This window comes from Ananas comosus, linkage group 21 (assembly GCF_001540865.1).
Source record: "Ananas comosus cultivar F153 linkage group 21, ASM154086v1, whole genome shotgun sequence".
Taxonomy (NCBI): Eukaryota; Viridiplantae; Streptophyta; class Magnoliopsida; order Poales; family Bromeliaceae; genus Ananas; species Ananas comosus.
This window is the reverse complement of record NC_033641.1, coordinates 784,983-799,464: the sequence shown is the minus strand read 5'-3', so window position 1 is coordinate 799,464 and position 14,482 is coordinate 784,983. Positions and strand designations below refer to the sequence as shown.

Below are 14,482 nucleotides of genomic sequence, written 5' to 3'. Positions count from 1 at the left end.
CGGGTAAAGGCGAGGCCGAGGGCGAGGGTGAGGGCGAGACCGTGAGGGGCAGAGGTGAGGCGGGGCGGACCATTTCTGTTTCCGCCTCTGTCGCCTTCTTCGGAGAAAAAAAAAGAAAAAACGAGAGAAAAAAAAAGAGAGAAAAATATATAAAAATATTTTGGTCAGTTTGTTGAAATTTCGGACCGAATCTGTAAATAAAAAAAAGCGACTCAATTTTGCAAAAGCTCTAAACTTGTTCATTTTTTATGCAAATTGACCTAAATTTATAATAGCGAGAATGGTATAAAGTATACTAACTAAACCTAAAAAAATAGATGACTCATTTAAATTTTGAAGTTAAAATATTATTTACTGACTCAAATAAAATAAATTAAAAACTTGGAGAGCAAAACCAAAATTTTTAAGAAAAAATCATAAAACACTTATGGCACGTGCGTAGCATGTGCCCAGAGATTTTGAAATAGCGCTAGTTCACGTGCGGTTCACGTGCTCAGCGGGTTGTCTCTCACGTCAAATCAAATCCTGATGCAATCAAATCGACGGATCATCTCCGCCGATCATTTTACACGTGTCCGAATCCTAGCACGAGTCTGCGCCGACTCTTTTCAAGAACCCGCCAAAGGCAAATTTGTACAGTATCCCCCCTAATGTATAGGGAAATTTGAAAAGTGCCCTCAACTATTTTTCAACTATTTTTTTTTTTCCTGAAAATTTGATGCTGAGTGAAAATGCACTGAGACGCCCTAAACTGTATTGGACTTGAAAATGACGCTCGGAAATTTAATTAGTTTAATATCAAATTAAATTAAAGTAATTAATAATAGTAGATTGATAAAAGTTTCAAGTTTTAAAAACAATTTCAAATAAAATTTCTGAATAACTCAATTTTAAAAAAATGGATTGAGGGGGCTATTTCAAAAACAGCTATTTTTGAAACTTTTATTATTTTAAATTTTAAATTATTTTATCATTAAAATTATTGATTTATTTATATTTTACCGTGATTATGTCAAATTAAACTGATACTAACAAATTTTTATTTTAGTTTAAAAAGTTAAAAAACTATAATTGGTAAAAAATAAAGTTAAAGGCTTAGTTCCAGATTAACTTATAGTTGAGGGATCTACATACCATTTAACCACCCAATATTGCATTGTATGTGTTGGGGAGAGCACGTTTGCGTACACTGGTGGAAAATACTACCTGGACCATGTGTACTGCGCCACCCGTAGACCACAAGAGTTTTTACCCCTCCATCTCTTCCCCGTTGAATCTCCACCGTTCATCAAATTCACTTTCTCTCACCTATGAAAATATTTCCCTTACGTACGGTAGAGATCACAGAAAAAGGAATATGCATACGTTGAGGTCTATGATGACGTGGTGAACGTGGTCCACAAAAACACCGTGAGTTTTCACTGTTCTAGGAGTTAAATGTAATAAATTTTTGTCAAGGGTCCTGGCGTAAATTTGTCCTTATTTATTTATTTATTTATTTTAATTTTTAAAGGGCCTCTCTCTCCGAGCCCGAGAAAGAGACCTTTTCCTTTTCCTCGCCCCTCCCCCTCTTCGTTCCTTTTTGCAAAAGAGCCCCTCTAATTTCTCCAATTCGCACTCCCCCTTTCCCATGGGTTCGCTCGTTAAGGAGGAGATCGTCGAATCCCCCGCGCCTCCGCGGCCGATCGCCGGAGCGGCGGCGGCGGCGGAGGCGGAGGCGGCGCCGTCACTCGCCCCCGCCGACGCGGTGATCGAGCTCAGCAGCAGCGACAGCGACTCCGACCCGGAGGAGGAGGGGGGCGGCGGCGGAGTAGGGGCGAAGCGGCCTAGGGTTTCGGGGGCCGGAGCCGAGGCGGAGGCTGAGGGGGCGCGGCCGAAGAGGCCGAGGGCGAAGGCCCTCCCGGTCGGCTTCCTCGATCCGCTCCCGCCGGAGGCCCCGCCGCCGCTCCCGCTTCCGGCGCCGTCTCCGGCGGCGGCGGCGGCGGCGATTCAGGGTTCCAAGCAGTTTTGGAAGGCCGGGGACTACGATGGGAGCCTCGGCGGTGTCGATTCCACGCCCATGTCAGGTGTTCTTCTGATCTTTTTTCGAAATATTTAGTACAATTGATTATTTCATGAATTCGTAGTGACTTAGAATCATCCGCAAGTAGAAACCCTTTGTTCTAAATAGGAAATGCAATTTTAGTCGTGTATTTCCTATTAATGGTGCATGTGTGTCATTTTGAGTGGGTTATTGGTGCTTATTAATAATTTTTATGCTATTTGAGTACATTTATTTGCTCATACACAGTGAGAAGTAGAAGTTTTGTTAGCATATACTTGGAAAAACCTGATTTATTGGCAACAAATATAAATGAAAATGTATGAGGTGACAAGTTAAGTTAATGTTGGTGAATCTCGTATGAATAAAAATGTATGAAGACCCCCTCAACTATAGACCATTATGAAAGAGCCGACTCAACTATTTTTATTTTGATTGAGGCCCCCTTAACGTCAAATTTCTTTTTTTTTTTTTAAAATTGAGTTGCTGTACTTAGTTATGTCAAAAATTTGGTTAAATTAAATAGCTCTGTTTGCTATTAGCCGTTAATTTGTGTAGTTTTATCTATCAATAAATGATTAAAATCATTAAATTTGATGAATATACTGCGAATTTGATAAAATCCCCAATTTAATTGACTAAAATAACTTTCCAAATGGCCTATAGTAAAGGGCCTCCATATATATATATATATATATATATATATATATAGAGTTACCATTCATATATCCAGCTCCAAACTGGCTATTGTATTTTATGTATGACTATTTCATTGTGGTGGTTGTATTGACGGAGTTAGAAATGTTATTTACAGAATTGGTACATTGGACCTGCAGAGTATTCAATTGGTATTCAATACATCTGCTCTATCAATAGCTTGTTAACATCCCTTTCCTTTTGTTACATTTTTGACAGTTGGAGTGAGCTTACTTATTTAAATTTTTTCTTTTACTATATCCTTTTAGTCGGCGTTTCTGTTTTGGCACATTTTTTTTTCCCACTCAAGGATTAGGGGTGTAACATTGGAAAAAAAAAAAATTTACAGGAGCAGGGATGGATCATGTCAGAGTGCACCCTAAGTTTCTACATTCAAATGCTACCAGTCACAAGTGGGCCCTTGGAGGTAAACTTTTTGTCTAATTTAACTCTTGAGGCTCTGAGGAGTGAGGAGGCTACTTTTTGTTGTCATTCAATGACTCTTCTATTGTGGCTTGATCTGGTCTGGCTTGGACTTCTCCCTAACCAAAAGCGGCTGTCGGCCATTTCTCAAACAGTATCTGTGCTTTTGCTATTTATGAAAGCTAAAATAAGCTTGTGAAGCCAAAAGTGGAAGTTTCTATGTGAAGCTGCTTCATCTGTTGCAGTGAGAAGCTGTTTTGCCTTTTGAGGATTTTAATTTTAAAGCTATTAGTGCTTTTCTAACAACTTTGCTAAAACAGCACTCTTATAAAATCTCTAATTAGGCCCAACAGGCTTTTAATTTATAATGGGAACCTACAAAGCTAATAGTGAGGTGGTAGTCTTTGCATAGCTGTCTTTGATCTATTCATCTGACGAATTTCTATGAATTTCTACTCTTTGCTGTAACAGCTTTGGCTGAGCTTTTGGATAATGCTCTTGATGAGGTACTCTTCTAGTTCGAACTGTGCAACATAAATTTTCCCACTTGCTTCATTTGGGTGTTATACTTATATTAACTTCATTTACAGGTTTGCAATGGAGCTACATATGTGAACATTGATATGTTAAATAATAATAAAGGCGGCTCAAGAATGTTGCTGGTTGAAGGTAGGGAACCTTTTTTTTGTTCTTTCTAATTGATAGAAAAACAAAGCCTTGTTGAGTAGTTTGACTAGCTTTGCGCCTGCAAGTATAGCCAGATTGTTTGCCACTATTAGAACATTTTGGATCATGTTATATAACTTATTTGTTCTTTCGGCTAGTATTTGATCTTCAGCAATCATTTATGCTCTGATGATGTTCTAGCAATTCCATCTTCTCTTTTACATAGAATCAGGTGAAATAGAGTACAGTATATGTTTAGGTTTTATGTAAATAAGTTTTCCATTTTTGTGGCTCTCTGCAGATAATGGTGGTGGTATGGACCCAGATAAAATGCGTCAATGCATGTCCTTGGGTTATTCAGCAAAGTGCAAAATGGCAAGCACTATTGGACAATGTGAGTATCAAACATACCGACTGGAAAAATAGACTTTTAAATTTAAAATGCATCCTTTTATGGATATTTAGTGGTAACGTTTGATCAACATGCAAGATTTCTCCATGTTTCAGATGGAAATGGCTTCAAGACTAGCACCATGAGACTTGGAGCTGATGTTATTGTTTTCTCCCGTAGTCGTGGAAAAGATGGAAAAAGGTTGTCAATTTGCTCTTACACCAATGTGGGTAAATTCATGTATACATTAATCATCTCTATCATGTCGCTGTCATATGTAAAGCCTTCCTCAACAATGTGATTAGCTAAAAGGAACCTTAGAAAAGCTGTTGATTATGGAATGTTAACCAAATATAAGAAAGGCTGTTGGATCATGGAATGTTAAGTTACAATGTTGGTTTGCATCAAATTGTTTTCTTTTCATTCATGCAGAGATTGATTCTCCATCTCTCTTGTTTTCTTTTTTCCTTTCTTGGCGGATTCGGGTGATGGGTGTTCGTCTGTAGGCCCACACAGAGTATTGGAATGCTATCGTACACCTTCCTACGAAGCACGGGGAAAGAAGATATTGTAGTACCAATGGTATGCTATATTTACATCCTTTGACAAACTTTTCTATTGTAGCCTACGTGCAGAAATCCTTTACCCCTATGTTTGGTGGATAATCTTCTTTGTGATGTAGATATTTCTCTTTAATCTTAGAAGTGAGTCCACAATGATGGGTGATATAACCTTAAGAGTCCTTAGACAACAGTGGGATACTAAGTTATTAACATGACGAGTTATGATTAATCAGCGTAGCCAAGGCTGATATTTTAATTACCCAGATGGATCCGTCTTCTGACACTATATTATTTTGAATCCACTGCTGGTGGCTTTGAGCATTTGCAACTTGTTGGGATGGGATAGTGCAGTTGATTTAAGGAGTAAGTGTGGCAGAGGAAGAATTCTTAGTCTAATACCTTTTCATTCTGTGCCTGTGTAAATGTGGAACAGAAAAGCAAGACTAAGTATATTTGAATCTAATTCAGACATTGAATATTGGGTTATCTACGTCATGTTATCTCTGTTAAAGCTTTATGTAGAAGGATACATTCTATATATTTAAAGCGACTGTTGGAAAACAATCTATATTTCTTTATAGTTCTTCAGGTTTGTGTTTATGCTCTTTTCTTTCAGGAACATGTAAATGGTCTCCTTTTCTTTTTCTGTCTTTTTTCCTTTTGCTTCGTGTTCCTTTTACGTTACAATTGCCTTCGTTTATCAACTTCTAGTTGGACTGTAGTCCTTTTTCTTTTCCGGCGTGATATTAATTGCTATGCTGACTTTGCAGCTTGATTATGAAAAGGAAAAAGGCTGGAATCAAATGACACGAACAACTCCAGCTGATTGGAATACAAACTTAGAGACAATTATAAAATGGTCTCCTTATTCAAGTGAGGCTGATCTTCTTCAGCAGGTAATGCATTTCCATTGGACCTGTGACACTGATTTCAAATAAATATATTTTGTAGTTATGCTTTGCTAGGTTTTACATGTTTTAATTCTTATTTAAAGCTTGATTATAGATTTATTTTGGTTTTCTGGTCAATGCTGATCAGCTATTTAATGACTAAATGATCCAACTAAGAAATAAGCATCAGAATATCCTTTTCGTTCAACTATAAATGGCCTTAGAATTATTGATAACAACTTAAATGGCATTATTAAATTATTTATTATGTTAGTAAGTTGCCAAGGTTTTGTTTTTTAACCTTTCACCACCCAAAATGACCTGCGGTGTGTAATCACTTGGAATTAATGAGCTTTTCTGTGGGTATTAAATTCCTCTTTGGTCATGGTGTATGTAAATAAAAGAAAGGAAAAGAAAACCAAAGGTTCGACAATGAGATAATTCCCTTAAGTTGCAGAATGGTATGCTCATGTTCTTCTTCATTATGTCTAAAAAAAGTCATTATGTTGCAACTTTTTGGGTTGGGACAACCTAAAATTGTGAGACGTCAGCTTTGTCACCATGATTTTTATTTGTTTAGTGCACTCAAACTCGAAGTACAAGTCCTTAAAAAATAGTACAGGGCTAGTTTTAGAATAACTGTTTTCTAATGATATGACTTGTTGCAGTTTAGCTCACTGAAGGATCAGGGAACTCGAATAGTGATATACAACCTATGGGAGGATGATCAAGGAGAATTGGAACTCGATTTTTATACTGACAAACATGTAAGTGCCAGTTAGTAAGATGAGCTACTGTCCCTACAATAGTTCGTGTCGCGGAAATCATTGTATTCAGGCAATTAAGTGTTTGTCTTTTTCTGAATTAAATAATTACCATCAGTATCCATAGCCAATCTCTACGTCTCTTGAGATCTTTGCTGTTCTTTGATATGGCAGGACATTCAAGTTAGAGGTGCTAACCGGGAGGAGAAAAATATTCAAATGGCTAAGCAGTTTCCAAACTCGAAGCATTTCCTGACATACCGCCATTCTCTAAGGGTGACTCTTCTGGACTTCAGTGTAGAATATCATATAAGTAGCATTGTTTCTCTTCTTCTGTAGTAGTTTCACTATCTTCTTTTACTCTTATGGCTTGCTTACTCACCTTGCTCTAGTCATATACGCTGCCTGAAAAGTGCAAGTGCTATTGTTTTCTAGCCACATGATGTTTTTTTAGAGCAGTTTGCTTCCCATTATAGTAAATAAGCGACGTAGTAATGTAGTTGTTGTCACCAGTAGAGTTAAACATGTTGAAACTTTTATCTTTTGATTTTTTTTAAAAAAAAATTCTGATTTTATATTAGCTGATTGTCTAATTTAATGGCATTTAAGTTTTATCTGTCTCTTTAACTTAATGCTAAGACATGGCAACTAATTTGTTTATTAAAAGTTAACATACAAATGTTGAAGTTGGGACCATCTACTAATATTCCCTTGTAGTGATCCTACTTTCGTGGAACCAGATAACTGTGTGATAGTGATGGTCATTTCGTAAAGTTGCTTCTATTCTATCAAGTTGCTTTGGATGTTAGTAGTTGACAATTAACCTGCAAAAGAGAGTAACTGCAGTGCAATCAAAAGCAAAACAGGTTTGCATTTCTTCAAAGCATGCAAAAAGAGTATCTGCCCTTTTCTTTTGCTGATGCCTTAATTTTCAGTTGTGAAACTATAGACAAGTCAAAACGCAAGCTAGTGGAAATAAGGAGATTACTTGTGTGTAACGTTGTATAATATCGTTACAATAAATTATCCTCTCAAGTTCAATAATGTTATACAACAAATCATCAATCATCGGGTCTTAATCACCTTATGTTTGCAACCAATTCATCTTTTGATATGAATCAGAGTATCATCGAAAAAATGATATGCTTTGATGGATAGTTTTTAAGGCAGTTCTATTGCTACAATTAACTGTTTTTCCCTTCTTTGATGAGTTACCATCATCAAAATTGAGTAACATACATTACCCTAATTAACTGTAATTAGTCTTACATTGAAATTGCGTTGCTAACATCCACTGGCATTCGATGTGATTGATATGTTTTATTTTATGGCTATATTCTATTTTCCCTACATGCAGAGTTATGCCTCTATTCTCTACCTCAGACTTCCGCATTTCTTTAGAATGATTCTGCGTGGAAAGGAGGTTGAACACCACAATATTGTGAATGATATGATGCATAAGCAAGAGGTTACATATCGGCCGCAGTATGCTGATGGGCATTCAAAGGACCCTAATGTAATGCCAAGCTCTATACCCGCTTCTGCTTCCCTTTCTTCACCTTTGTACTTCAAATTATATATATCTGATTTTTTTTCCACCCATCTTTTCCACTTCATAGATGGTTGCTGTTGTGACAATTGGTTTTGTAAAGGATGCAAAACATCACATTGATGTTCAGGGATTTAATGTTTATCACAAGAACCGACTAATAAAGGTATATCTCCTTATTTCTTCTACTAATAAAGGTATATCTCCTTATTTTTGTCCTGTTTATTTTGCTCTCATGTCTTCCTATATTCACAGACCACTTTTCAAATTTTTAGTGCAAACATACTAATTATTGTGCTCTCAATGATATATTATTTAAGTTTCCTAAGAGGGAGAAATAAGAAAAGAAATCCTTCATACCAGCGGCTCAGTTGAACCTTTTTAAGCAAATATTGGAGCAGGCTGGAACTTGAATATATTTTAGAAAAATCTATTCTTTCTTTCTGCTACATTAAAGGAGGGTTTGGGGGGACCAAGGGGTGACACGTGTCCCCCCAAACCCTCCTTTACTCTCTCTCTCCCTCTACATATATATATAAATGATATATAATATATATATATATATATATATATATATATATATTTATATTTATATATATATATAATATAAAATTTAAAATTTTGATACTTTCAAATTTTAAATTTTTAAATTTAAATTTTAAATTTTATATTTTAAATTCTCATTTTAATTTTAACTTATAATATTTTTTTCAAATTTTAAACTTCAAAATTTAAAATTTTAAATCTCTAAACTCTATAAAATTAATTAATTAACTCTCCCTCTACATATATTATATACATATATGAATATATATAATATAAAATTTTAAATTTTGATATCAAAATTTAAAATTTTGATACTTTCAAATTTAAAAGTTTTAAATTTCAAATTTTATATTTTATATTTTAAATTCTCAATTTTAATTTTAACTTATAATATTTATTTCCAAATTTTAAACTTCAAAATTTAAAATTTAAAATCTCTAATCTCTATAATATATTTAATTAATATATTATATTTAATTAATTTTATTAATAATACGTGTAATAAACCGCGTAATAAAATCTAACCTAATATATGCAATTTAAATCACGTAAAATATCGCTGTATTAAAAAAATACAGAGTTTAAATTTCAGGAGTAAAATTTTAGAAATATAATGTATATATGTGTATATATATAATTAATTTTTATTAAACAATTTCTTCTACAATTTTATTTGATAGATTTATCTCAAATCCTTTTCATATAAATCTTTATAAAATAAATTGTTCGATAAATTTACTTTGCGCATATACTAATTTTAATGAATTTTATTTAAATAGGTTTAACTATTAAATTATTTTTATATAACTTTTATTTAATTAATAATTATACTTATAAAACTATATAAAAATATTAAAAAAAGTAAAATTTATTATAAAAATATTTTTATATTCGCAGCATCGCGCGGGTATTTCACTAGTATAGGAAGGAAAGTAGAGAACAACTTGTCTGAAGCCAAAAGCCACAAAGGTGATCCAGTTACGAAGAACAGCTTTGAGTCCATTAATTTTATTTCTGACCACAAACACGTGCTAAGATTGACTTCTTTGCAAAATCCATTGTATTGGAGAACAATTTTTCCTAACTCAAAGATGAAGTGAATGTGATTTAAAACTTTAAAGAAGTATTGTTAGACCGCAAAAAATTATAAAACAAACATCATTATCGGCATGGTTTAAATAATATGACTTTCGTTAGAGATGAAAGATAGCAACATCGCATCTCATGCTGAAAATTTTGGGTCTTTTGTAAGTAAGGTGAAGCCCTACCTCTGTAGTTGAAGATTGCTATACTTGCAAGGAAAGCACTAAGGTTTAAGTGCTTATCGGAAAAGATGGATAGAACTCAGGCATATAGATGAATGTGCAGGAACTCCACCCATGAATCACGTTTTTCTTTTCCCTATTGGGTGAATCACAATGTCTAGTCCAAAAGCTTCTAGGAAACAACTACTGGTTTGAAAGCATTCTAATTGACATTTACATGCATGCAAGTATACAAATATATGCAATTTGGAGCTATCGAGCATCCTTGATTATTCTAGTTGAAGTTACTCTCAAGTGCCTGATGACAACTATGCCAAAAACACAAGTTTTTTCCTTTTTTCTACTTTGTGTGCTTCCTACAATGCAAGGTTTTCACTTCTCTTTTTTTCTTCCTCCTTTTTCTCTAGCCTTTCTGGAGGGTTTGGACTGCTGCTGGTAGTGGTGGCCGTGGTGTTATCGGTATCTCCTATTTTGTTCTTTTGTTTTCTTAATATTTTTGCAATGATGACAAATTTACAACTATTCGACATGCTATACTACAGGTGTATTGGAGGCCAATTTCGTTGAACCAGCTCATGATAAACAGGATTTTGAGCGGACAACAATTCTCTCTCGACTTGAAGCACGATTAGTCCAAATGCAGAAATCATACTGGTCTGCTTTTATTGCATTTATGGCATCTAGCTTAACGAAATGTTAGTACCAATAAACTGCTTTCTGTTACTTATGTTTTCTTCTTTCTTTTTTCCCCCCAGGTCAACGAACTCTCATAAAGTTGGCTATGTCCAATTTCGTAATAAGAAAGATGATCAATCAGATGCTAGAGGTATAGAAAGAACTTCTAACTCTTCTAAAGTTAAGCAAAGTAGATTGTATGTTAAACTGAATGCCTGAAATCTAGAAAGGTGCTTTGAAACCCACTTTTTCTCCCAAAAATTGACCTATTCCTTACTATCCCTAATCTTCTAAGTTGCTTCTCCTTCTTTTATAATGTCCTTCCTGTTTTCAAGGATTTTTGTTCCCCCCTTTCATTAGTTTTGCCAAGTATTAACTCATAGAATGGCATGACTTGGGGTCAGATTTGGATCTCTAAAACTCTTTCGTCATTTGATTATGTTATGGATTTATGGCTTATATCACGGCTTCAGTTTGACCCTATTGTGGAAGGATTCTGTTCATTACAGGCACATATATAAGAATTATTGTTAATATATTTCACCTACAAATTCAGTATAAAACCTTGCATCTGCATAAGCTCGGTGTTTATTGAAGTTTGAAACTATTGCCATTCTGTGGCAGAGAGCTCACCCGAGGCTGCTCCTCATCCATCATCTCATCGATCTGGGAAGGGAGTTTCTCCAGCAAGTGCATCTAATTTTGGCAAGTCGAAAGATTCAGCCAAAGTTCAACAATCAGAGAAGTCTATATACAACTTGAATCAGAAAAATCAGAAGGGTGGGAAGTCATTGTCCTCGAAATTTAATAGTGCCGAATCTTCACAGTCACAATTGAATGAATCATCTGATGAGAGTGACCCAGAGTTTGCCCCCTCAGAGAGATTCAGATCTCGTAGCCATAAGACCTCTCCTGCTCAAAAATCCTTCCAGAAGGGGAGTAGGTCTCCTGCTCAAAAATCCTTCCAGAAGGGGAGTAGGTCTTCACCGTTGCCTTCGCGAGTACGCCCGGTTGACGCAGGAGCTGGAGTGAATAATAGTGCAACTAGTGGTGCTAAAGCAATCGAAGGAATTGCGACCAGATCTAAGTCAAAGGTAAGTACCGTTCCTTTGTTAAATCCGAAAGGGATTAATGACATGTTTAGTCCCTAAATATTTCTCCTTGATTTCACAATTTAGTCCCTGAACATTTTTCTGCATAACAATTAACTCCGTTTGGTTTTCTACCATCTGAAAGTGTGCCGCATCAGCACCATTGTCAGATCTTTCCTTCGTAAGATTGATACTCTGAGGACAAAATTGAAATCAAGGTCAAACTTCAGGTATGAAATTGAAACGGAGATCAAAATTCAGGAACCAAATTGAAATTTGGAGCCTGAAATTGAAATTAAGGGCAAACTTCCGGGACTAAATTGTTACAGTAAGAAGTCTAAGGTTGAGATTTGTATCTAAGGTCAAGGTCCAAATTTGTAATCAACCCATTCGAAATGTCTAATTAATCTTGAGATATTTTAGTTTCCTTATTGGTAACCGGCAAATTAAAGGTTGGTAGATTAGACCATTAAAAGATAAGATTGAATCAACTTTCAGAGATTTGCACACTTTTAGCAGGTTTGTCTTTCTCCTTTCTCAGTATGACAACCCTAGAGGGTGTTCAAACTGGTATTTCTCATTTTCTGGAAAATTGTCTGAACACTATAAAATAGAATAAGAATATTGAGCTCCATTCCACAGTTTGGCATCATTATATAAAGAGAATCTGTTTTGCCTCATCTATCCATGCTTTGGTATTTAATCTATGCATGTAATTGTAATTTTATATGCTACTGATCTGGTAAAACCTGTGCTTTGAGATTCTGAGTTAGCTTAGAACATGCTAGCTTGTGTCAAAAGTAATTTCCAGCCGGTATATTTACGGCAACACTCAGTATTTGTGATCCATCTTTCTTTCTTTTTTTTTCGTTTGGGTTTTAGTTGCAGGAAGTTAAAGCAACATGCAATGGGAAAGCACCAGCTCGTCAGTTGTCACCTGAGCTCACTATCCAGCAGTTGAAAGATGAAAACCTTGCCTTGAAGGAAAAGTACGAGATCATATTGCAAAGAGTTGCGATAAAGTAACAATTTCATTGCATCTATATCTGATAAAGTTGTGAAATGTTCTTCTTTTCCAGGATTTCAAAAATGGAGTCGTCAAAGTTACGGGAGTTGCAGATTGAGAAGGATAGGAATAAATCACTAACTGAGCAAGTAAGTTCAATCCATCTCACATATCTGAACCTAATGCCTTCTTAAGTAGAGTTGTTGAAATTATGTATGTGGATTTAAAGACGTAATCTTAATAGTTGTCTTCACCGCCTTTTGTGCGGTTAATCATTCAGATATATAATCACCGATCTATGCTTTATCTCGGTATCACGCTTTTCAACCTCCAATCAGTATACAGTCTCCTTACGTCTTATTTGATATGCATGTAATATTTTGTTTCCCTCGAGACACTCTCAACTCGCCCTCGCCACTTCTTTAAGTCGTACTAAGTCCACAATGCTAGCCTGGGCATCAGCAATTTGAAGTGCTGAATTGATGTGAACGTAGAGAATTTGATCTGTCTGGAACGCGTTCAGCTCTTCTTGTCATAATAAGCTGTCGCCTTTATATGGATCTGCTCTTTCGAATTATCTTAATCAAGACGGAATTTTTCTATGCCTGTCATGTGTTTCTTAACCTCTAATTGCTTTACGAATCTCCCAGCTGGAAGATGCAAATAGAAAACTGGAGCACGCAAGCAGCGAGCAAGAAGCTCTAATCGACATCTTTTCGGAAGAAAGGACCCGTCGTGACAAAGAGGAGGAGAATTTGAGGAAGAAGCTAAAGGTAGAAAAACACTGCTCTCTACTTTGTTTTTTTTTTCCCGAACAAGTACTTCAGTTATATTATTAGATCCCCTCTACCATTTGGTTTCATCCTCTTCTCTCTCTCTCTCTCTCTCTCTGCTTTTGAAGGAAGCTTCCGCTACAATACAAGATCTGATGGACAAGTTGAGTGCTTGTCGGAAGAAGCCCAAGCAATGAAACGCCGGCACAAAGACCTGAAGGTGATTGCATTTCATTGCGCCTGTTTTGAAACGGATTTTACGATGTAGGGCTTTGTAGTGATTCCAGATCCCCCTCCATGAAGAAACAAACGCCTACCAAGAGAGAACCATCATCACTGACTCTTTGCTAACACTAACCCACCATTTTCACTACATGCATAGCACTCTTGGTAGGAGCCGAGGATTACACCGGAACTTGATATGATCATTATCTTCGACTTGCTTTTGCTGTGTTTGAAGCGTTTTGCCGTGCCTGTCGAGGAAGTACATCTACTACTGCGGTCTGAGGGGGGTGGATCTTTTTTCTTTCTTCGTTAGTTTTTTCCTCTTTAGTGATGAATCTGATTGTTAGTTTGTACAGTTGCTGATGAACCCGAGTCGCACAACAAGTGCTGTACATGCAAGTATATTACACATGTTTTCGTTGTTATAAGGTGCACTTCTCGCTTTCCTCGATGGACCGCGCCGCGCGGGGATATTGGCTCTCCCACAAAGTGGCTTGATCACCACTGAGGCCTCATTTTAGTGAGTCTTCTCGGACCGATTATGTAACTGGTCGCTCAACTTCATTCTGTTTCGGTTGGGTTGCTGGATTTTTATGCTGTGTTCGGACTTGGCAACCTCTACCTGTACCTATGAATTACTCGCAGGTTTGCATGTATGGGTATTAGTTTTTTTTTTTATCTAAAAAATCATGAGTAAAACGGATGATTACATATTAAATTATGGATATTTTGGACAATCTGCGAGTATCTATAGGTACCAATATTTTTTTTAAAAAAAGTGAATGATGCTTTTGTTTTACGAGTCTCTAGTACTCTAACCGAAGGTCTCCTGGTGGTTTATCCCTACGAAATTAACTCAAACTGTCATCAATTTTTTGTGCGTGTATAGCCGAGGAAAAATTTTTTAAGGACTAAAAT

The 14,482-nt window shown here is 35.9% G+C and overlaps 1 protein-coding gene across 1 annotated transcript; it reads left to right on the top strand.

The window, feature by feature from the left end:
• Window positions 1,533–14,301, top strand: LOC109726562 (protein MICRORCHIDIA 7-like). The gene is made up of 20 exons (XM_020256203.1): window positions 1,533–2,066; window positions 3,087–3,164; window positions 3,632–3,666; window positions 3,751–3,829; window positions 4,128–4,220; window positions 4,334–4,418; window positions 4,724–4,799; window positions 5,551–5,676; window positions 6,339–6,437; window positions 6,609–6,710; window positions 7,792–7,950; window positions 8,054–8,149; window positions 10,202–10,253; window positions 10,337–10,448; window positions 10,550–10,620; window positions 11,094–11,563; window positions 12,443–12,549; window positions 12,640–12,715; window positions 13,217–13,339; window positions 13,468–14,301. Exons 1-20 carry the CDS (start codon window positions 1,631–1,633, stop codon window positions 13,534–13,536), a joined length of 2,544 nt encoding a protein of 847 aa, XP_020111792.1. The 5' UTR covers window positions 1,533–1,630; the 3' UTR covers window positions 13,537–14,301.

Coding starts and splice junctions, on each gene's coding strand:
- LOC109726562 (XM_020256203.1), top strand. CDS start 1,631: ATGGGTTCGCTCGTTAAGGAGGAGATCGTCGAATCCCCCGCGCCTCCG. Junction 3,667..3,750: donor TGGATAATGCTCTTGATGAG/GTACTCTTCTAG, acceptor CTTCATTTACAG/GTTTGCAATGGAGCTACATA. Junction 10,254..10,336: donor TGGTGGCCGTGGTGTTATCG/GTATCTCCTATT, acceptor GCTATACTACAG/GTGTATTGGAGGCCAATTTC.